The sequence below is a fragment of the Barbus barbus genome, assembly GCF_936440315.1.
Source record: "Barbus barbus genome assembly, chromosome: 4".
In the NCBI taxonomy this organism is placed as follows: Eukaryota; Metazoa; Chordata; class Actinopteri; order Cypriniformes; family Cyprinidae; genus Barbus; species Barbus barbus.
In genome coordinates, this window is record NC_136732.1 from 34414528 (window position 1) to 34439682 (window position 25155).

The 25155-nt window shown below is 37.0% G+C and overlaps 3 protein-coding genes across 3 annotated transcripts in view; all 3 read right to left on the reverse strand.

The window, feature by feature from the left end:
- Positions 1-25155, reverse strand: part of LOC306868757 (nucleolar transcription factor 1-like) — a 967110-nt gene that overhangs the window by 517353 nt on the left and 424602 nt on the right. The window lies entirely within an intron of this gene.
- On the reverse strand, positions 527-11461 carry LOC306869011 (serine/threonine-protein kinase NLK2-like). The gene is made up of 12 exons (XM_079415548.1): positions 11216-11461; positions 9622-9930; positions 9297-9426; positions 9108-9163; positions 7155-7261; positions 6537-6622; positions 6252-6461; positions 5525-5626; positions 5350-5436; positions 4501-4699; positions 4312-4405; positions 527-3312 (listed from the first exon to the last, which is right to left on the reverse strand). Exons 2-12 carry the CDS (start codon positions 9927-9929, stop codon positions 3264-3266), a joined length of 1428 nt encoding a protein of 475 aa, XP_079271674.1. The 5' UTR covers position 9930; positions 11216-11461; the 3' UTR covers positions 527-3263.
- On the reverse strand, positions 14882-25013 carry LOC306865735 (vascular endothelial zinc finger 1-like). Its single transcript, XM_079410497.1, has 8 exons — positions 23880-25013; positions 23579-23729; positions 21999-22372; positions 19785-20122; positions 18917-18980; positions 18279-18450; positions 16897-17324; positions 14882-15859 (listed from the first exon to the last, which is right to left on the reverse strand). Exons 1-7 carry the CDS (start codon positions 23910-23912, stop codon positions 16999-17001), a joined length of 1458 nt encoding a protein of 485 aa, XP_079266623.1. The 5' UTR covers positions 23913-25013; the 3' UTR covers positions 14882-15859; positions 16897-16998.

Below are 25155 nucleotides of genomic sequence, written 5' to 3' on the forward strand. Positions count from 1 at the left end.
ATCGGGACCATAGTGGTCAGCTTCCACTGTATGTTCCCTTGTGTTCTTCTTACTTCTACTCTCTTGATAATCTGTATTATAAAATATACATCTGCAGCTGTGATGAGATGTAACGTGTCGTGATGTGATGAGCCACTGAGTTTTAGGGTGAAGATAGTCCACAAAATAAATCCTGTAAGCAGCATCTTTGGTTTCGCAAATCGCATTTGAGAAGATATTTGGTGTATGTTCAAAATACATTATCTGAAAACTATCTGGTCTCATGCAATTTCAGGTAAATGTTTCGGTTTTGTTTTTTTTAAAAGGTAAATTATTTTAGCTGTGTAATCGCTCTTATATCAGTGCAGGCAACTCCTGCAATCCGTATCAGCTGTTTTGTGTCTGCAAGGAAATATGCATATGGAAATTTTATGCAGATGCAGTCATAAAAAAAGGTATCCTCCTTTTTTGGTTACTTTGGGGACTTGAGAACATGAAAAACATAGTTTGAGAATGTAGGCTTACTTACAATCAAATGAGCCTTGTGCAGATTCTGACGTACAGTACATACGGTTTTATTTGCATACATGAGGCCCTTCGGTCATTGTTGTTTTATTTAGTGTAATGGTCTAATTTCGTTTAAGTTCATCATGTGAATCATTAGAAATAACCTATGAATGATAGCTACAGACGTTACTAATATTTATAGTCATTAACAGACAATGCAAATATTGAGTACCTTTACAAAAATAACCAAACTCAAGATTTTTTAAAGTAAACTTTTAAATCACATACCTTTAAGGTCATGATGAAATGTATGTAGCGACAGTTCGGCAAAATTCGTTTTCACTGGCAGGGCCAGATATGACATTTTGATTCAACATTACAAAGCAAAAAAAAAAAAACATGCAATTACTCACAATAGGAAGAATTTTCATTTCAGGCTGATTTTAAACACCCCATAGTTGCAAAACATCAAAACCTCTCCAAATCTTTGTAAATGAAATACCATTGTTCTGTCCAATAAGTGCAACGCAATTGCAATGACAAACCAATAAGATGCAGACGCAAGGTTTCCAGTGTCCGTCTCTTTAATGTCTATTTTACCCTAATCCATGTCTCTTTTTTTTTTTTCTTAAAAACTTCAAGTATTTGTTGGGAACACAAAAAGTCCAAAAACATTTTTCTTCTAAAATGCAAAGACAAAAATGAAAAAAAAAAAAAAAAAAGTAATAACCATGATAAAACAACTGTTCAATCATTTTATCAAAGCCATAATAGTAATTAACACGAATATCAAGTTTTGAATTTCTTAAAAATGCCTAACATCTATCTTACGACTAAAAGAATTTCACCATTTACTTAAAATGTTCACTTTCTGCTTGGCAGTCGGTAAGACCGAACCAACCCACTGATCTTCATTCCAGTCACTATTTTGCTAGTTTTTCTACCAACACAATAGCAAAAGTGGTCATAAAAACAACATCAACTTAAGAAACAAAAAATACAAACCAAAAGCAAAAAAAAATAATTGGTCACAATACATGGGGGGGAAAAAAACTAAAAATATTCCTATAATAAAATTAAATAGCAACAGCACATTTATAAAATAAAACTCCTAATGCACTGCAATTGCAAATCCAAGTGAAGTCCATACACACATGCATTGAGAGACATTATTGATGAGCAATAACTGCCTTGATGCATCCAATCGTGCCCTGCGCTTGTGTTGCCACCTGGTGGTAGGAGCCAAACGCTTACAGTACTGGGCATTTTTGAGTATTCAGCTCTCTGCAATAAGCCCAGAGAGCACCAGCGACTGCCTGGACCCACATCTAGTGTCTACAGTCTAGTCCATATAGTATAATATGAAACCTGAGCTCTAGACGTGTTACTTTTACAAATGAGTCGGGGAGGTTTTGGAGGTATTACACAAACAGCAGCATTTCCCCAAAAACTATCTAATAATTAACCATAAGCCACACCGTCCCGACAATCCTCTCTGAAGGAAAAAAAAAGCAGACGGATTCAGAGAGAGACTGCGGCCCAGTGGAGCAGCTCCACACACACTTGACGTCATTCGACTGCATTACAGTACATTTTTGATAAACGATTGGGTTCAGTCTATATACACCAGCCCAGTGAAATGAGGGCCAGTTGAGGTAATGAAATATTCCCCCCAAAAAAAGTACAACACTGCACATTCCCTAAACTCTCCGAAACTGCAGTTTTTCAAAAACACTCACGGACCAGATGGCTCACTCATGCCGCCATGAAACCCACGCACCTGGTCCGCCAAACACAAACACCAAACAAGTTGGACAAGACAACAATAAATTAAAAAGAGAAAATAAATAATATTCAATCTATCTTCTCTGCCAACAGAGCCTCGCCCAATCAGAAATCAGGATTCTGATATCGATCTCGTTTGGTCCTAGGAGGGGGACGGGACCTTTGGGAAGATGCTTCAGGTGGGAACGGCACAGTACCTACGTTCCACAGATACACATGTACGTACGTCTGTCGTTACGAGACGCCGTCATCTCTATACAGCGTTCTGATCCAACTCAAAACTCCAATGCATTTGCTCAGGGATCACTTGCACAGGATGCTTCAAAAGAAATGTTGAGAGGTTACAAAAGGAATTTGCACAATAAAACTCCCCCAAAAAACTAAATAACAGCAAAGAAAAAAAAATTAGTAGAAAATCTGAGTGATATCGAACAGAAAGCATTCAGTTGAATGAAGAAGCAGTAACAAAATAAGAAGACTTAAGAACTTTTGGTTACCAGAATTTCCAGAATAAAACCTAAGAACCCGCAAAAGGAACACAGTGATAAAAGTCTATAGACAAGAGTTTGGAGATACAGCGGCAGATTGAAGATGGCCGCAGGGGGTGATGCTATGGACTTGTGGGCACTGTCATCTCATCTGTTAGTGAAATCATGGTCAGCGCAGTCTCGTCATTTGCATTATTCCAGATATCTGTATTGCACAACATTGACGTTGGCTTATTTAGTCATATTCAATCCATTTCCTTTTTTTTCCCTGTGTAAAATTCTATTTCCTGTAATCCTCAAGCACACAGTGAGTATAAAAGTGTTCCCAGCAGCATTATTCACCAGTGTTGTGTAAGTGGATCTGGAAAAAACGTGTTTTTCTGAGCAATCCCCATGTTGAATTGGAATGAGTGCTGAGAGTTCATTCAAAAGCATGTGATCCATCTTCATCTCCAAAGCATGCTTGCTCCTATGATTCACATTTCCCAGAATCCACCTCATCCCTCATCTCTCTTCTTTCCTTGAGACTTTTGAGGAATGCCAGGCTGTGGATCTGATATAAATAAAACAGAAATAAATGGTTTCATTTTCATTTTAAAAATGGATGTTTTTATGCCAACATGGATTGTTGAATAAAGTCATTATTTTAGTGCACACAAAGTATTCTTGTAGCCTCATAAAATTAATGTTGAACAAATGATGTCACATGGACTATTTTAACAATGTCCTTACTACCTTTCTGGGCCTAAGACAAGGTAGTTGCGTTGCTGTCTATGCAGGGTCAGAAAGCTCTCGGACAACATGAGGGAGAGTAATTAATGACAGAATTTTCAATTTTGGGTGAACTCTCTCTTTAATAACTATACAAAAAAATTGTTTTTATAGAGACCACACTAGGGTTGGGCGGTATATCGAGTTTGTGCGATAAACCGATATATTTTTTATAAGCGATACGGTATGAGGCAATACCGTTTATATCGATATACACAGAGCTGGGTAGATTACTTACAAATTGCAATCCGTTACTGATTCCAAATGACGTGACAAAAATTGTAGTCAGTAATGTGCCATTATATGCAGAACATAAATTAGAGTAAATTAAATGCTACAAACAAATAAACACAACTTCTATTTCATCCATTTCACATTTGTTAACAAATATGAAAAGAGACAATGGCTACGTGGTTTTGATTTCGGAATAAGACTGGGAAATTATCGCTCCACTTCAATGTCACATAAAATTTGAGCTCGTTTGAGATGCACGCAACATCATGTCAGACTGACAGATAAATAAATGGGAATTTTCAGAATTTTGAGCAATTTGTTACTGCTTTGTACAAGTTGTTATATTAATTATAATTCAAATGCATTTTGTTTGTTTTTGTTTTTTTACCAAAATTGTGTTGTTGATCATTGTTGAGAGGGGCCCCTTTTGATTCATTTAAAAAAAAAAAAAAAGGGCAGGCGCTACAGCCCTGTGTCATTTTTAATTCTGAGTGCATGTACTGGAAAAAGAGAGGAGTTGTCAAAAAACGCTTGTTCTTATACTGACCTAATGAAGGTTTTGAAAGCTGCACTCTGGGGATTGATGCACAAAGGCACTCGTTTGCCTTGCTGGTGCTCCGTTATAAAACGATGGATGAGCTCTGAGACAAAGAGAATAAAACAGGTCATCAAAATAGGTCCTTTATGTCAAAAGATGATGGAGATTTAATCGTAACAAAGCGCCAGAGTGAGTCACCTTTGCCCTGCCAGACGGAGTGCATGCTCTGCTCATAGTTGTGGCTGAAAGGTCGATCCGCAGGCGGCTCAAAGTCTCGGGTGTACACCCTCCCGCTGGGCACAGAGTAACAGCACTTACACATGCAGGTGTGGTACCTCAGACGACCCTCATCCAAGTACGGATGAGACAGAGCGTCACTGCCCGTGATGCGCTTAGCCTATAGATGGAGACACACACAGTCTATTAAGTATGGGGGACAAGTTTTTTTTTCCTTAAAGAAATTAATACTTTCAACAAGGACACATTTAATTGGCCAAAAGTGACAGTAAAGACACTTAAATTGTTACAACAAATTTCTTTTTCACATAAATGTTGCTCTTATGAACATATTAAAGGAATCCCGAACAATGTACCACAGTTTCCACAAAAATATTTAGCAGAGCAACTATTTTCAACAAGTAGTTCAGCAGCAAATCATCACATCAGAATGATTTCTGAAGGATCATGGAGTAATGATGCTGAAAATGCAGCTTTCCCATTACAGGAATTAATTACATTTTAAACTCTAAAACATGTATTCTAAATTGTAATAGTACCAACTATATCAATGATGATTCACTATATTCTCATTACTCATAGAAAATCATGTTAACGCATCCAAGTAGGAGTTATAAACCATTCAGAAAGCATTACATATTTATTTGAACATTTAGGACATGCTTTAAATGTAAATGTTATGAAATACAAACACAGACGTGTGTATACAGCCTCAAAATAGCTATTATTTTAAGTATAGGCCATAAATAAATAACCACAAAAGCATTTGCCAAGTCAGTCATCACTGTAATCTAGAAAAGTCATACTCACTGGATCAAAAACTAGCATGCGGCACAAAAGATGAACAGCTTCATGTGTCGCTCCATCTGACAACATGTACAGAACAGACAGCGAGGGCTAAGAGAGAGAGCACAGATAAAAGTTAGAATATTTGATTTGAGGACAGATTTGTGCATTACATCTTTATGGACTAATGGTACTGAACTGGTTTGTGGGGTCCTCTAAGAATGTGCGCTCGCGCTCCTTCACAGGCGGATGCCATGGCAGAAAGAGGAGGAGTCCCGAGGAGATCAGTGATCAGATCCAACTGAGAGAAAGAGAGAGGAGGAGAAACACTTTATTTCACCATTTCTCAAAATCAAATTCATTAAAAGGACCTAATTTTCAGCAAGATTAAAGAGAGTATATTAAAAAGATCCTTTACTATATAGCAGCGTTTGTGTATATAAACGTTTGAGATCGGTATGACTTTATTTGAAAGAAGGCTCTTATGTTCACCAAAGCTGCATTTCATTTATTCCTGTGATGGTAAAGCTTCCATTATTTCATTACTAACTGTCATTATCCCATTATTTGATTACTCCAGTCTTCAGTGTCACATTTCAACATTGATGATAATATTTTCAACCTTGATTATAAATGTTTCTTGAGCATCAAATCAGCATATTAGTATGATTTCTGAATCATACTAATATGCTGATTTGATGCTCAAGAAACATTTATAATCAAGGTTGAAAATATTATCATAAATGTTGAAAACAGCTGCGCTGCTTTTGTTTCTGTAAATTGAATCCCCCCCAGAATTCTTTAATAAACAGAAAGGTAAAAAACAGAAGAAAAAAAACCTGAAATTTTGCTCAATTCAATGCACGAACACAAGTATTAATTTCTTTCAAAAATGTTACCGTCCCCAAACTTGTGTACATCATTACCTGTTGTATGGGGCTCTGAGCCTGGAAAAGAATACGCCTGCCCAGCAACTCTGCGAAGATGCAGCCTACAGACCAGACATCTATCGATGAAGTGTAATGCTGGCATCCCATCAGAACCTCCGGAGCACGGTAATACTGCGTCACCACCTCCTGGGTCATGTGACGAGAAGGATCCGGCTCCTCCACTCGCGCCAGGCCAAAGTCACAAATCTAAATGAGAAGGAAAAGTGACACATCTCGCTTTGCCATTGTTATTTGATTGAGCACATTTGATGTACACATTACCTTAAGCAGACAGTTGCTGTTGACCAGCAGGTTCCCTGGTTTGATGTCTCTGTGCAGAATGCCTGCAGAATGCAGGTACTTCAGCCCTGGGAGAAACAGAGAGAGGACATATCATAAAGCACACTGACAGGAAGAACAGGACAATGAACACCAATGACAAACCTGTGAAATCACACATCAATCTCATCTACGGGGACAATTACTCTTGCTCTCCACTAATAGTGTGGCAGCGTTAGCACAACATTTTATATACATTCATTGTATGATATCGGATTTTGGTATTCAAAGCATTTCACAAGTACGATTCCATTAATATAGTCACCCATACTCCAGATTCATTACAGATTACAGATTCACTGGACTCGCCTAGCAACAAGAGGAAAAACTGCCCCAAACAAGATTAACAGTTCAGTGGGATTTTGCTAACAAATGTTATTTTCAGAACATAAGATTAAAGCTTCCCAGGATGATTACAAGGTCAAAGATAATCCCATTCTGCAACACAGGCACAAAACGCATCAAACTTTCATCTGTCCTGATTAAATACTCCAGATTCCCAAAATTAAAAAAAGAAAAAAAAATGTCATCCAAAAGTGACATATGCCCATGTGAACTCACCCCTGAGTATCTGGTAGAGGAACACCTTGATGTGATCGGTGGTGAGAGGCTGAGGGGAAACGATGACTTTATGTAGGTCACTCTGCATGAGCTCTGTGATCACGTATCTACAGACCCAGTTAAGAAAACAACTGACCTGCAAAACACCTGCCGCCACAATAACAACTACTATGTGTTAGGACTGCAAAACCATTAAATCGCATTCAAGTTTATGTTTACATACTGTGGATAGTTATTATGTATATATAAATACACACACATATGTATACATTTAAACAAATATTTGTATATAATTTATATTATATATAAATCTAACATTTTTCCTTAAAATATACATGTACGTGTGCGTATTTACACATACATAAATACACACAGAACACACACATAGTATGTAAAGTAACAGATTTATTTTGAATGCGATTAATCGTGATTAATTGTTTTGCAGCCCTAATATATGTATAATCTATTACTGTGGCTGTGAGATTATTTTAGAGGTTTTCTTGCATTTTACACTTCCTAAAACAGCTAGTTGCAAATTTACTCACCAAAGCTAATTTTCACTTGTATTTGGCACTTGGCAGGGTGTTAATTTTGGACGTTGGATGCAAACCAGGACGTTCATAAATTAATAAGTGCAAAAACAGCTTCACATTATGCTAAACCAGAGTTAAAAATAATTACTAGCCTGTGCTGTAAAAATTAATATTATAAAGACTAAAAGTTCCAAATTCTGAGTCATTGAAAAACAGCAAATACACATATATGCAAGTTACATTCAATATTATTACACCAATTTGCTCTGCAAACTGCAATCAACTAAACCCTTTGCACATTATTTTCCTTGTTTTTACATGTTTGGGTCATGTTCTGGTCTGCCTTTATTCCATGTCTCCCACTTTCACATTGATAACAAAGCACAGCAGGCATGCAAATACAGCCATTGCGGTTTAACGTTATACCATCTGCCACATGATATATGTGACCCTGGACCACAAAACCAGTCATAATGGTCAATTTCTCTAACTTGAGATTTCTACATAATCTGAAAGCTGAAGAAATAAGCTTTCCATTGATATATGGTTTGTTAGGATAGGATAATATTTGGCCGAGATGCAACTATTTGAAAATAAAAAAAAATATGGAGAAAATCGCCTTTAAAGTTGTCCAAATGAAGTTCTTAGCAATGCATATTACATATAAAAAACGAAGTTTTGATATTTTTACAGTAGGAAACTTACAAAATATCTTCATGGAACATGATCTTTACATAATATCCTAATGATTTTTGGCATAAAAGAAAAATCAATAATTTTGACCCATACAATGTATTTTTGGCTATTGCTACAAATGGATAGTTCCCCTAAAAATAAAAATTCTGTCATCATTTACTCACCTTCAAGTTGTTTTAAACTTGCATGAGTGTCTTTCTTCTGCTGAACACAAAAGATGATATTTTGAAGAATGTGTGTAACCTAACAGCTGCGGGAAGCCATTGACTTCTATTGTATATATATATTTTTTTTTTTTTTTTTTTTTTACAAACTATGGACGATCAGCAACTGTTTGTTTTCCCAAATTCTTCAAAACATCATCTTTTGTGTTCAGCAGGACAAAAAGTACCTCACACAGGTTTAGAACAACTTTCTTCAGATGAACACAGATGAAGCCAATCCACCTCTGAAGACAATGATGCGTCATCTGGGGTCATATGTGTTACCATTGTGTTTACTTGTGTGGTTTTTGAAGCATCAGCTTTGGGGGTCCAGTACACTTGCATTATATGGACTCTTTTTTTTTTTTTTTTTTTTAAATCTGTCATACATCTGGGATGTATGTAAATGATGAGAGAATTAGAATTTTTGGTCAGAACATTCCTTCAATCCCTTTAGTACTGAGGCATGAACAGAATAAATAATAAAGTATCAGAGGGTGATAGTGAAGTCTGAAGGATACATCTCCTCAAAGCAGTCGATTTGTGGAGGTTGGAGAATGTCAAGGGCAGACAGCACCTGCCATTACAAAAAAACATGCAATCAAGTTCCAAAACTGAAAACACACACACTGTATTTCTCAATAAACCTATTCTCTCTTTTTATGCCCACCCATGCGGGCAAGTCTACCTTTTCCACCCGCAAAACTTACATTGTCATGTTTAAAGAAACACAGCATCCGGAGTTCCCTGAACACACGTTTGCAGGAGACCAGGTTCTGGAAGACATTCGGCATTTTCTTCAGAGCCACCTTACGCCCATCCCGAGGGTCCGTCACAGACCTATCAATAAAGATAGCCAGAGTGTGTAATAACACCACTGCATTTGTAATTAAATAAATGCTGCCTTGGTGAGACTGTTTTTTTTTTTTAAATCATACAGATGGCAAACTTTTGAACGGTAGTGTAACTACATGACAGACGTCATAAATGTGATGTCGTCATAAATCATTGTGCTAAGATGACAGCGGGACTCACCAGACCACTCCAAATGCACCATAACCGATAGGCCGATCAGGCTCCATTTCAGCAGGACTTGGAACTTCACTTGCTGGGTTACTGTGAGGTTGCGGGATGGCCGCCCCTCCGCCTGCGCTGCCCCCGAGAGACGCCGGGTGTCTGGGAGTCCCAGCGGGTGTGTTGGGTCCGGTCGGATTTGGTGTTGCGCCGAGGCCCGCTGAGGTAGTGCCGGTCGTGGTGTTGACACAAAAATACTTGTGGCCTAACTCTGATACAGGGAACAAGTTACCACACACTGTTGGCCGAGAGGATCCATGGAAAGCCATCCTACATGATAAACACAGGTGAGGAATTGTCATTAAAGCGATTTGTGCACCAAAACAATGACAATTCTGTCAGCATCTGAAGAATGCTGATAACCAGACGGCTTCCGTTCTCATTGATTTCTATGGTCTTTTTTATCCAAACAATGGAAGTCAATGGGAACCGAAACTCTTTGGTTACCAACATACAATAAAACATTCATAAAATTATTTTCCACAGATAAAAAAAAAAAAAAAAAAGTCAAGCATCTCTGGAGTGACATGAAGGTGAGAAAATTATGACAATTAAAATTTTTGGGTGATACCGTTAAATTGAATATCTGCAGTCCTAGGGCTGCAAAACAATCGCATTCAAAAAAGTTTTTTGTTTGCATACTGTGTGTGTGTACTGTATATAAATACACGCATTTATGCATTTACGTATTTTTTTTTTTATATATTTGTATGTATGTGTATGCATGCTTGTATAGAATTTATATTTTATATCTAACATTTTATGTTGTGTGAATAGCATTGATAGCAATATGGTAATTTGTTAAGGTGAAGAGTTAACCAGTCCAAAAAGAATTAGGTATAAACAAATAACAAAATATTGAACCTAAACATGTAAGTAATTACTAGAAAATGCAACCAAGTTGTGTAGCCAGTGTTCAGCCGCATTGCAACAGTGCAGCTCCCTCAGAAACATCAATAGACCAAAAGCATGCCAAAGGTTGATGTACTTTAATCATGTGCTCAGTCGGTGGTCTGACAGCACATTTCTCTGTAATATCAGTGTGAATAGCCGGCAAAAACTTGTTCTTGCAACACATCTGGAAAGTTCACATCAGTCTTGTTCCTCATCTTTGTTCGCAAGCTGCTCTTTCCTCTATAAACCCAAGCTAACAAGCTACCCTTCAATGACACAACTCGTTACAAGGTTAATGTTTAAGCTGCGATTAGCCCTTCCACACACCACAGCAGCCTACATCTCAATCCTCTACATTTTTTGGTTTAGTTTGATAGAATTTCAAGCCAGCTAACTCTAATAATAATGTAGCTAACGCGACCTCACCAGCTGTTACCTCCGGCTAGCTAACGTTAGCTAATTAATCTGCACCGTGACCTATATATGATGTTTATATGCACAAACGGTCCATTTCAGAGCGACAATAACAACATAAAGTGAATATAACCCAACATAATGCACACAGAAATGTAAATGCGAGCTAGAAGTCGTGGTAAAGGCGGATAGTGTCGCTTTATTGGCTGCAGATGTTTGTAAAGTTAGCTTTAGCATAGCGGCTAACCTCTCGGAGCTGAAGGCAGCGGCGGAGCTCAGATCTTCATGACGGACGCATTTCTGCTCGCTTTAAATCCTTCTGCTGCAGCCGACTCCAAACCTCACCTGTCTCGCCTTGTTCCTCTCTCTCTGATCTGGAAATCAGCTGTTGGGAATAGCGGTAGAGAGGGAGGGGGATGGAGTGAGTGAAAGAAAGGAGGGATGAGTGTATGGGGGAGGGGAGGACCAGCGGTGTAAACAATTCGAGGGACGCGGCTTAACCCTCCACTGTCTTGAGCTAATTATACACTCACCTGCTTTACAGGAATACGGCACAAATTACAGAATTTCTTTAAAAAAAAGGTATATGAAAGCAGATGCTTCACCTTCAGGGAATATTAGTTTTAAGAGGTTTACTAGAAATGAGACTGTAAAATTGTGTGATGCACAATTATCATCACTCGATTATATTGTGTTAATTTTTTTAACAGGCGGGGTAAGTTAACAGGTTTGAAATGTTGAGCTTGATGAATGCAGTTAATATTACAATTTGTGTAAAAACTGAAAGTGAAACTATATTTGCTATAAGGTCCCATTATAATATTATACATTTAAAATGTATTACATACATGTGTGTGTGTGTACAGTGCCTATAAAAATTATTCATCCCCTTTAATTTATTTCACGTTTTGTGTTGCAGCCTTACATTAAACTCTTTTGAATTACTTTTTTCCCCACATCAGTACACTCATGCACCACAATGACCAAGCAAAAACAGAACTGTTAGAACTTCGTAAATGTATTAAAAATAAAAAAACTCAAATAAGCACATTGCAATCATGCAGGTGATGAGCAGAGCTGGTTTCCTTCAAACATGATGCTTAGTACTGAGGTTCATCAGACCAGAGGTCATTTAGGTGCTTTTTTGCACATTTTAAATGTGTTTTCTTTTGTCTTCACTGAGGAGAGGATTGAGTTTGGTCACACCGCCATAAAGCCCAGATCGGTGGAGTGTTGCAGTGATGTTTGTCCTTCTGTAGATTTCTCCTATCTCCACATATGATCATGGAGCTCAACTAGAGTGACCATCAGGTTCTTCGTCACCACTCTAACCAAAGCCCTTCTCCATCAATTGCTCAGTTTGGCCAGGAGGCCAGCTCTAAGAAGAATTCTGGTTTTTCCAAATTCTTCCATTAAGGGTAACAGAGACTACATGCTTCTGTGACCTTTCAATGAAGCAGATTTTTTTTCTGAACTCTTCCCCAGATGTGTGGCTTGACACAAACCTGTTTCTGAGCTCTACAGACTGTTCTTTTGACCTCAGGGCTTGTGTTTTTTCTCTGATATGCATTATCAGCTGATAGACCTTTTATTAAGATGTGTGTGCCTTTCCAAATCATACCCATTCAATTGAATTTGCCACAGGTTACCTTCACTCAACGTATAGCAACACCTACAAGCAATATGAATGCTCCTGAGCTAAATTCCAACTGTCCCAGATAAGGGTATGAGTACTTTTGCAATGGAATCATTTAAGTTTCTTTATTTTTAATAAATTTGCAAAGATGTTAAAAACTTGTTTTTTTGCTTTGCCATTATAGTGTATGGAGTGTAGATTGATGTGGGAAAAAAAGTAATTAAAAGCAGTTTAACATAAGGCTGCAACACAATAAAATGTGAAAAAAATGAAGGGGTATGAATACTTTGTATGGGCACTGTAAATGCAGCCTTGGTAAATAGATTAAAAAAGGGCTATAGATGATCAAAAGAATAGCTATGCTTTTCAAACCACAAATTAAATAATCAATGATACTTGCAGAGGTGACAGACGTGATGCTGTGATTGGTTACATTTCACTGCTGGTTATACTCTGTATAATTGTGTATGTGACGAATAAAACTCTTGAATCTTGAATCTTATGGACCCTCATGTGATCTGTGATGTAAGCAGGAGAGAGAAGTTTGCCACAGATGTGGCAGGGAACCTTGTCCTCATGTCTGATCATATGAGCTCGTAACCGGTCCTTATATATATAGTGCAATAAATTGCATAACAGTTCTGTGCAATTTCTTAATATCTTAACATTGATTTCCTTTATTTTACAGGATAGTACCATTGAGATATAAAATCTCTCCTTCCAGGGAGTCTTGGCCAAAATGGCAGCACAAAAAACTTTCACACAAAACCATTTACATATACATAAAACTCACCAGTACATAGAACTCACCTTATTTTTAAAACCCTAATATTTGCATATTATTACATATATTTATTTAGCAGAAGCTAGATTTATCCAAAGCAACTTTTTTTAAAAATGATAAACAACAGTTAAAGAAAACAAATAGACAGAATAGAAAAAAAAAAACAGAGAACGCGAGTGTTAGAGGGTAACTTTTTACAAAAAAAAAAATAGAATAGAAATAGAAGAGAGAGTGCTTGAGTTAGAGTGTCATATATATATATATATATATATATATATATATATATATATATATAATAAAAGAAAACAAGTAGAAAGAATAGAAATAGAATAGAGAGTGTTAGTTTTACAGGGTCAAGTGTGGAAGAGACGTGTCTTTAACTGTTTCTTGGAGATGGCCATTGGGCTTTGGGCGTCCCGAGTTCGAGTCCTTTCCCGATCCTTTCCCCTCTCTTTCTCTCTCTCTCTCTCTCTCCCACTTCACTTCCAGTCTGAATACTTTCCTATCATAAAAGGCAAAAACATGACAAAAAAATAATTATTATATAAATGTTATAATATTATATAAATATTTTATTATAAATAGTGCTGTCAAACGATTAATCGCGATTAATCGCATCCAAAATAAAAGTTTTTATTTACATAATATATGTGTGTACTGTGCACATTTATTATGTATATATAAATACACACGCATACAGCATATATTTTGAAAATATTTACATGTATATATTTATATTCATATAATTTATATTTATATTTAAAATATAAACGTAACATTTTTCTTATATATATGCGTGTGTGTGTGTGTATTTATATATACATAATAAATATACACAGTACACACACATATATTATGTAAATAAAAACTTATTTTGGATGCGATTAATCATTTGACAGCACTAATTATAAACAATATTTAATAATATCTCCAGCTTTATTCCATAATTTATGTTGTCCTGCGTTATTATCATTTTGAACTTTTTATTGTATTTTATTGTTTCACACAACAATGAAGCAATTGCTTTGGCAATACATTGTATAAATATTTGCCAAGCTAATAAACCACCATAAAACTAAAAACTGAAGCCATGTCTCAGAAATATTATGACCTATGATATTACTAGTCTAAAAGGTCAAGACCTCTGAGGTGGGACAGGCATTTGATGTTTTTAAAACTAGCTATATTTCATGCTACGTTAATGACATATGATTTTTATTTTTTTGTAGTTTTGTATGTAACATTTAATAGTTAAATACATTTAGAATAAAAAAAAGAGTTTCACTAAAACATTTTTTAAACATTTATTCTAATAAAAAAAGTAGGATTTGTGAAAAATGTAACGTTGCACCATTACGTACTATAATCGCAGAAAAGTGTCATCACTTTTCAATTTCTAACACTATAGCAGCTGTGCGTAATATCAGCTGCAGAAAAGCACCAGGTGACCTCACATACACATGATATCCCAATAAAGCAAGTTAGACAGCAGTTAGTTAAATGCAGTATAATTAGGTGCATGTTCATTATACAGAGATTATTTAGGATAAGAGCACAGCGACACCAACACATAGTGGCGTTAAACAAGCATCAACACAAACAGAACTGGAAACATAGGTTACAGATCTTATGCAACATAATCAACATTATTACATCTGTGTATCGTCTTTAGTTAAAAAAAAAAAAAAAAAAGGTCAAGATCAATGAGAAAAATATCAAAGGAGGCATTGAACAATAGATGCTTTTTTAGTACTCACATACTACGTACATTACAAATATAAATATTTTGTCCTTGCGGCCATGTTTAAACCCTTTTACGATCCTATGCAGGGATTAATGAGAGGAAATGGCACTATATTTCATTCCCTAAAACGTTCAAGTTCGGTGGAGGTGTCATTTATGTCAAGATCATTTATGATGGATTGATCTCTTACAACAGAGTAAATTCATTTATAAAACGTATCTCGTCTAGACTTCAAGATCATGTAGCTATGAGCTATTATATAAGGAAAGGTTGGGAGGCATAATGTGTCGATTCCTCTTAGTGTTCTACATTCCTCAATACTGGATTTTTTTTTTATTATAATGAACTGGGACAGCACTTAATAACAGCCTACATTTAAAACCAGTGATCTCTCCAATGGGACTCTGCGAGAAAATGTACTGACACCCAAACCAGTCGTCCATTAGATCTTCCTAGGCTCTTCTTTTAAACACGTTCAGTCTGTATCCATCAGACCAGATCAAAGCGTACGGGGGAAAAGCAATCCAGGGAGACTTGCCGCTCTGCTTGCACATAAAAGGGAGTGTGAAGCAGGGGGATGTTTCTTGAGTTCATTCAAAAGTCACATTTATTTTGAGGAGAGTCGTTCAGTCCTTGCTCAGTCCCAGCAAGATTTGAGGTGGATGAAAGAGGTGGGGTAACGGGTAGGGTTACACTGTAATCTCTTTGTTGGCATTTCCATGGCAGCCTGGAGAGAGAAAACATTTGGTTTGACTGGTGACAAACTGCATCTAGAAGATGGACAATGCCATTACAAAAACATATTATTACTTAACAATAGGACTGAGTAATATTAATCAAATTACCAATATAGCTGTGAAAAATAAATAATCACATACATATATATATATATATACACAATAATATACAAACGCTGTATATTTAAATCATAAACATGGTTATCAAGTAGATTTACAATAATGAACACAAAAAGTAAAATACTGTTAAGAAATCAAAAACATGTTTTTACAGTTTCTAAATGAAAGATACGAATATATATATATATATCTTTAATAATTATCATTTAAATGCATCAGTAAAATAAGACAGTAATATTTACCCCATACCACATATTTTACTATATTTCTTTCTTTTGTACATTTTAAGGTACTCTACCATTTAAAATCTTGGGGTCAGTAAGTTTTTTTTTCCTGAAAGAAATTAATATTTTTATTCAGTAAGGATGCATTAGGTTTATCAAAAGTGGGAGTAAAGATATTTATAATGTTACAAATGATTTCTAACGCAAAGCAACGCTGTTCTTTAGAACCTTCTAATCACTAAACAATCCTGAAAAAATAATGCATTACAGATGCCACAAAAATATTAAGCAGAACTGTTTTTAACATTGATAATAATAACCATTACAAAAATAAATCTAATTCTAAAACATATCAAAATAAAAGGTATTATTGTTAATTGTAGTAATATTTCACAATTGCGATATTTGAATCAAATAATGCATCCTTGGTGAACATAAGAGAGTTCTTTCAAAAACAGTCATAAATAAATTTTTTGAATGGTAGTGTATGTAAAATGCCACATGGGGATTTCCAAAGTGAAATTTCTGAATGACAATACAAATTAACCACTAAATTGATTAATTTAATTAAGCCAGTTGATGGCCAAATCAAAATGGCTTTAAAATCTCTGTGACGTTCAATTCTGTGGAAGCAAAATTGTCATAAATGCATTTCTGATATACCGTCCCACTTCTTTGCTCACCTGTCTAGGTTGGGCCCATCCTCTTAGATTTCTCTCCCCTCCCACCCATTACCCCCGCTTCTTCCATCCCGCCCTCCCTCCCTCCTCGTGTTGTGCTGTTGGCTAGCTGTGGCTCTGAGCAGCAATGCTGGAGCAGTCAGTCACCAGCAGCCCAACTGTGACTGGAGAGCTGGAGACAGGAGTGGCCACGCCCACTGTCGCCACTGAACTGCTGCTGCTGCTGATGGGGCAAGGGATATTGGGGTCCGTCTGGTTGGCGTGCGTGGCCATGTGACCCTGCAGCTGTGTGGGTGTTTTGCAGTGTACCCCGCACAGCTGGCATAAGAGCACCCCGCCTGGGCCTGAGCCACGGCCGACCCCACTGTCCTTCCACTCTTGCCCATGGTGCTTCTGAGCATGGACACGCAGGTACGTCAGTGTGGTGAAACCTAGGACGAAAAAAATAAAGATTTTTATGAAAAGCCTTATTGTTTTCTTGCCACTTTCTTAGTGCTGTAAATAATACAGGGAGCTTTCTAACTTGATAAATGATTCAAATCCTAAATTTAAAACTTCACAACAGCTCCCAAAATATGCAGTTCAACTGTTATTTGTTTAAAATCCCATGATATAGATTTAAACATTTGTGAATCTTTTATATTATTTTTAAAAGTCATTTGGGACTACAGTGGTTGCAGAGTATGTTTTCGGTTATAATTTGTTTGTAAATGCAATTATGCTAAAAGAGTAAGACGTAAAATGATTCATAGAAATGTTGCCTTCACCACTATTCAGTGGTGCTGCTCGGTCTACAGAGACATAGTAAAAGATATGTAATAAATAATGAACTAACATGAGTTTCAGTATGAAATACATGTGATGAGGTCAGACAATAAACAGTCGACATGTCTTTTTGAGATGTCACTGGCTGCATGCAAAAACATAGCATAACCAGAATAATCCAATTTTCATTTGTATTTAGTCATTTTTTGTGATTCATTTGAAAAGACTCACTAAAATTATTAGTTTGAATTAAAAGAATTCTAACTAATTATTTGCCATGTTTGTCAGAGCAGTTGTTGAATTGTGATCTGACTTCTGATATCTGTTTACACTGCTGTTCAGAATGTGTGGTTAGTAAGATGTTTTTCTTTCTTTCTTCACTTGGAAACAATAAATTGATCAAAATGTATTTGTTTCCACAAAAATATCAAAGAAACGCACACACAAACATATATAATATAATAATAAAAAGCACAACTGTTTTTTCACCAATATTCCCATTTTTTACTAAACTGATCAAATGAATGCAGCCTTGGTAAATAGATTAAAAAAGGGCTATAGATGATCAAAAGAATAGCTCTGCTTTTCAAACCACAAATGAAATAATCAATGATACTCACTGCGGTTGCAGAGGTGACAGACGTGATGCTGTGATTGGTTATGGACCCTCATGTGATCTGTGATGTAAGCAGGGGAGAGAAGTTTGCCACAGATGTGGCAGGGAACCTTGTCCTCATGTCTGATCATATGAGCTCGTAAGCGGTCTTTAGTAGCGAATGCGGATTCGCATGTCTGCACAAACAAACAACACGCTTCATCAAACATCCTCTTTGGTTTTCCAGCTCTATCCCGATCTGCCTTCATCACGCACATCATGACTCATCCTCGTCTCACACACTGCCAGACACATATGGCTGCAGCCCACATACACGTACATCATCACACACATAAGATCACAAAAGCTCATGCAAGAACACAAAATTCACTGTAATAAAGGCTTAATAAAGAGCCAAAACACACAACGCAGAATGATTTAAAAGAATATTCAGGACTATATATTATTGACTGTAGTATTATGCAGTTGATTATCATAAAAAAAATATATTATTCACACATGGGTCCGTAGAGACAAAGGAAAACACAGACTACCGTTCAAAGCTTTGGGGCTACACAGAGCATGCAGGAAAAACTAACATTAACGATAAATGAGAAAGAAAACTGTGCAGAGGATACAAAGAGACTAGAAGAGTATGATTACCGGACATTTGAAGGGTCTCTCTGTGGAGTGCACCTGTCGCACATGACTGTTAAGATGGTCAGGCCTGGAGAAGACAGAGAGAGGGCTCAAACAACAAATACAATACATACAAAATCACAACAGTTAGCAGGGGCCCTTGTGCATTTCTTTGCTGCACACCATCTCCATGTGAACTAGAGAAGGGTCAACACAGATCTGCCTCTGTCTGTAGCATCAAGGCTCCTTTAAATCGACAGGACACGGTTTGTACAATTGTTTTCGTTAATTATTTGCTTCTATTCACTTGTGACATTATAAATATCTTCAGTATTATAAATACTGTCACTTTTGATCAACTCAATGCAATCTTGAAGAACAAAGGAATTAATTTCATTCAAAATAGGTAGTTTATATGAAGTATATAAAAAGATGCATTACTTCTTCATTTAAAAATGTGCTGCTAAATTATTTCTCATTACCTCAGGGTCTCATGAGCCCAAAAATATGTTTTACTACTAGCTTGACTTGACTGCATATGGATGTAGATGTGTCTAAATATATGACAGACAGAAGGTCACTTATTCCTCATCTAACCCATTTTCAGTCTCAAATTAGTAATTAGGGCATCTCTCCATAGCTTTTAGTGAAATGACAACATTCAGTCCTCCACCACTGTCAGAACTACAGTATAATGCTCACTGTTGAAACCCACTGTGAATTGGCCTGATAAACAGCTTGTTCTTGTTTATACCAAGCGTGCATGTGTTTATAGGAATAAATCATTAAACATTCATGTCTTCATAATCTCAGTGCACTCATGGATAAAGCGTGTTTTTGTGACTAGTTTATTTTTTTGGTGTGTACAGGTGTGCAGAGGTTCATCTCTTACCGCGAGAAGCCCTTGGCGCAGTGCGGACACACATACGGTTTCTCCACTCCTCCCTGGTGTGACCGAACATGATAACTCATCCGATCCTTTCTCTTAAACCGCTGCTGGCAGATCGGACAGGAGTAGGGCTTCTCATCCGAATGGGACAACCGATGGCGGTTAAGATGGTACACGTCCCTGAACGCTTTCCCACATGCCTCACAAGCATGGTTCTTCCTGACCGGATTGGGGTTAGGGTTGGGAGTGGGATTGATGGGTAATGGGTTGGTTATAGGGATAGATATTTGGATCGGGGTGGGATTATTTAGGTTATCGTTGATGTTGGTATTTGGTGCAGCCTGAAAAACAATAAAACAGAATTTGAGATTTTATCTCAAATTTTAGTTTTTTTCGTCATTAGTGCCATATACACAGCAAATCTTTCTGTGTCTTCTGGGTAAAACATGTTCATCGTTTGCTGACCTACTAACCAACTGACTGTACGTGTTCAACAAATGAGGTGAGAGCAGGTTTGAGACCACGTTACACAACTGTTGTTAGCCTGATTTTTGCAGAGTCTTGGGAACTGGATGGTGTGAAACCGACTCCAACTACTTTAGGTCATTATGGGACAGCAGGCATGTGGAGAAATAATCATGAAATTATGGTAAATGACACTTTCCATAAATAGTTTTCAATCTGGTGTCCCATTATTGTTTTAAAATCAAAAATATCATGTTTTTGTGTTGCGAGAACTATGAGATTTGTTTGACAAACCTAATCAGATATTTAACTGGAATACACTTCAATAGTTTTTAAGATCTGAAGAGATCAAAATCTTTCCAAACACAACAAACTCACAGAGAAACATGCACCACGTTGCTAGGAGATAACATTACAAATTGAAACAATGTGTTGTAAAAAGGGTCAAAATATCAAACATGTTTAATATTCTCCAACTGGATGGAATCAAAGTCTGAAGATAAAAGACTGGAGTGTGTGTCCATCGTATCCTACTGCCCAAATTCTGCAGACTGGCTCTGACTTACGTCAGCTAGTGGGCAAAAACCTAAAAATCTGGGAACAAATCATGTTGTGTATTGCAGCCTTTAGCTACTGTATGAAAAATTTACACGCAAAGTTTTTAGTGAATATCCATAATCACAAATTATTTGTTCCAAATCAGATAGCCAGCTTTATTTAAATCTGCAACCTTTTTACTCAATCTGGCAGTGTATTTATTATTATTATTTTATGATTAATATAAAAAATTAAATAATCTATATATGTATTCCTATGATGGATATATATATACACACACAAATATTTTAAAGAAATATTACATTTTAGTTATTAAATGTTTATTACTAAAAATAAAGGCATGATAACTAATTGAGGTTTTAAACTGTAATTAGATTAATTAAAACATTTTACAAAAAACGTTTTCTTATGGTTAAGCACCTGCTTTCAACTGAACATTTGTGTGTGTTTGTGTGTATATGTATACACAGATTTTTTATGTTTTTTAAGAAGTCTCTTATGCTCATCAAAGTTGCATTTCTTTGATAAAAAATACAGAAAAAGTAATATTATGAAATATTATTGGAATTTTAAATAATGGTTTATTATTTTTGGTTTAATATTTTAGTATACTTTAAAGCATAATTTATTCCTGTGATGCAAAGCTGAATTTTCAGCATCATTACTCCAGTCTTCAGGGTCACATGATCCTTCAGAAATCATTCTAATATGCTGATTTATTATCAACATTGGAAACAGTTCTTCTTTTTAACTTTTTATTCATCAAAGAATCCTGAAAAAAAAATACTAAGCAGCAAAAACTGTTTCCAACATTGATAATAAATCAGCATATTGTTAATAAATCAGATTTCAGAAGGATCATGTGACACTGAAGACTGGAGTAATGGATGATGAAAATTCAGCTTTGCGTCAAATTGCATTTTACAGAATATTAAAATAAAAAATTGTCATTTTAAATTGCAATAATATTTCATAATATTACTTTTTTTCAGTTTTTAATCAAATACATTTTATTTTGTTTCATTTAAAGCCCTATTTTGAACGCTATTTATGAAAAGTGCCTCAAAGTGAGTTCAAAATGACGTAAAGAGAGTAAATATGAGATATGATCATGAGTAGAAAAGTCAAAGCAAGAACAAGTGAAGTGAAGCAAAGGTATGCAAAGCTTTAACCAAAGACACAAGCCATCCCGACCTGAACCATTGTCCCAGTAACCACCACTGCAGTAGGGAGGGGTTGGTTCACTGTCATAGCGACCGTTGCCGGGGCGATAGAGACAGCCACCGTCTCTAACTGCTGATTGTTTATTGGGGAAGGCTGGGCCATGGGGTTGACCGCCGTGGGTATGGAGGCAGGTATAGACAGCTGGAGGAGAGAAAGAGGGATGGTCTGCCTCTCCACTCGTGCTCCGGCCTGGCTTCCATCTATTTTCTCTCTAGCGGCTCTGTCCTTCATCTTCACTCCAGTGTGGACAGACTGATGACGCCGCAGGTTGTAACTGTTTTTAAACTGCTTGTTACATATGGAGCAGATGTGTGCAGGTCGTGCTGGTCGAGTGACTGGCTTCACTGGGAAAGAGAAAAAGAGAGAGATGGTATTCATACACAGGTGTAGTCTATTTGTCGCAAACAAACACCTCCTAGACTCAAGAAACACGCTATGCTGTATTACAAAAGTTTCTACTTAAAAGCTTGAAAGCAGCAATTACAGTGAGATGTGAAATCACATGGGCAATTTCATGTTTCTTTCTCTTTTCCCACTTACTGACAAAAACAGGAAAGTTTTTAGCACTAATGCATCACAATAATGTGCCAAAAATGCACATTAATTATGAAAACCAATGCTTTATATGTGTTTTATCGCTCTCTTACCATTAGAGAACTCAGCACGTTTTATTGCTATTCTTCATCAGGACTACATGAAATGCATAAAAAAATGGCCCAATCTGCATTGGTCCCGGAAATGTTTTTACCCTAGGGATTTGACAAATATTCTTGAGCATAGACTTGTAAGCAGCTCCAACATGAATCACATCATAAAAACCTTTGATTTTAAGTACAAAGGTTTTGAAAAGTTGGACGATGATATTAGACTGCATATGTCTGTGATGAGCTACTCAATGAACTACACATGCCATGCAGCACATCATTATAAATAGATAGGAGCAAGCAAATGTATAAATATATAGCAGCTTGAAAGGGCAGAAGAAGCGCTACAGTATTCATATTATATTTAATAATCTAATATATTCATGTATATAGTTATAGTTTTATTTTATTATATATATTTTACATTTAGTTTTTTTAATTATTTTAACTTAGCTGCCAAAGCAGCTTTTCTAATTGCCATTTAAGTTTTTTATTTTATTTTAATACTTTCATCTATTATTAATCACTTTATTGCTTTACTGTAATGATCGGTTCTCTGAATGGTGAATCCCTCTTCAGGTATTGTGGGTAGTGTTGTTTTCTGACAATTAGGCAGGATCACTAAAATACATTAGTTTATAGAGAAAATTAATTACATTTTGACTTCCGAAACCCCACTGACTCTCTATATTCCAACACTGCGATCCCGTTCATGTGTTGATCTAGTACATTTGATCTTTTCAACATGCTTTGAGGAGAAAATACATGCAATGATCTTCCAACTTTATGCAAAAAACTGGCTCATTAACATCTTCACTCATTTATATCCCTCTCCAGCCACTAATGCAAACAGCCTATCCTCGGTTCTCTCTCCAGTCCCCAGTGAACTCCCTCCCTCACCCTCACCCGGTACGGGCTCCTCGCTCAGCGCCGCGGTGTCCACCGTGGATGGGGGCGGGGCTATGTGCTCAGGGGGCGGGTCCTGAGAGGCATCCGTGAGCTCCGGGAGAAGATCTGATTGGAGGGTCGCATCAGTTTGGGACTGTGAAGGCGGAGTCTGTCGAGAGAAGGGGCAAAATCACAGATTTAAACCTTCTTTTGCCTTGTGAATGAAAGTACACCGGTGGCATTATGGACAAATGCTCGCGATTATGACATGAATTTAAACTAAATGACAAAAAAGCTATCAGCACAAGCACGTTCTTACCTGAAAGAGGAAATTGCTCCAAGCTGCATCCATCACGACGCGTTGAACAGTACAGACGCCGTTTGAAATAAACTAGTAGATTGTTTTTTCTCTCCAAATGGACAACGTATCTTTCCACTATTTTATCAAATCTACATAATAAAATGGGAAGCTACTAAATATAAAATGACAGTGAAATTTAAAAGATGAAAGAATGCATATTACACGGACACTGATAAATATATATTTTACCTTATTTCTAAATAGTCCAAAATGACAGCTGTCAGACACAGTATGTTATTAACGCCGCATTGTCACATAACAGCGGCCTATCATGCTTAAAAATAATTCAGCATGTAATGTTTTCTTAGTAAATAATTCATGCAAAAAAAAAACAGAATTCAAATGGCAGTTTAATGTTTCATTTGCTCGCATGGCGTGGTTAAAAATAATGCCTTCAATTTTATTATAAGATTCCCCATCCAGGCCCCGAGCGGCATCTGCGCGAGCCTCGGCGTTGCGTTAAATCTCATCCGCGTCTGGCGAGCGCTTCACCGGTCTTCGTCCATGGCTCCGCCTCGGCATTTCAATCGAGAGGATGACATTTTTTCCTTTTTTTCCTGCAATACTCTCACCCTCCCACCCTCGCTCTTTCTTCCTTTTCTTTTTTTATCCCGTCTTCTCTGCCCCGCTATCTCTCCCCCACCGCCGTGTCCCCCTTGTTTTAAAGGGATAGTATATTTTGAGTGAACACCCCCTCTGTGTCTTCGTCCCCTCCTCCACGCGATGTTCTCGAGCGCGGTGTCCTCTCGCGCCCCTCCGGCGCTCGAGTTCGGCCGACCCAAATTACAGCATAAACATCGAGATCAGTTAAAAGAAACCATCCGCGCGTTCTTCTCCAAAAACTAGCCCCACAACGCAAAGATTCTCGGCGGTAGACAACTGGATGTTCGTATGGGGGAAAAAATGTCGCAGGTCCTTAAAGGCAAAGACGCACGCAGACGCAGCCGCGGTAAATAATAAGCGGCTCCAGATCACTGCCGATAATAATTGTACGTGCCCAATGGGATTAGACACATATATCAGATTCACTCCCAACTAACAGCTCTGGGTTCCAAGTGCGTTGCTATTCGAGTCTCACAAAACGTTCTAAGAACAGAACACTCGTGCTTTTTGAAAGGAAATGGAACGTTTGTTTTAGGCTGTGCGTGGTGCTTCAGAGAACGTTGCTTTAACGTTCACTTAACTTCTCTACAACATTACACCAGCGGCACAAAGCCGTCTTATTCTCATCCAC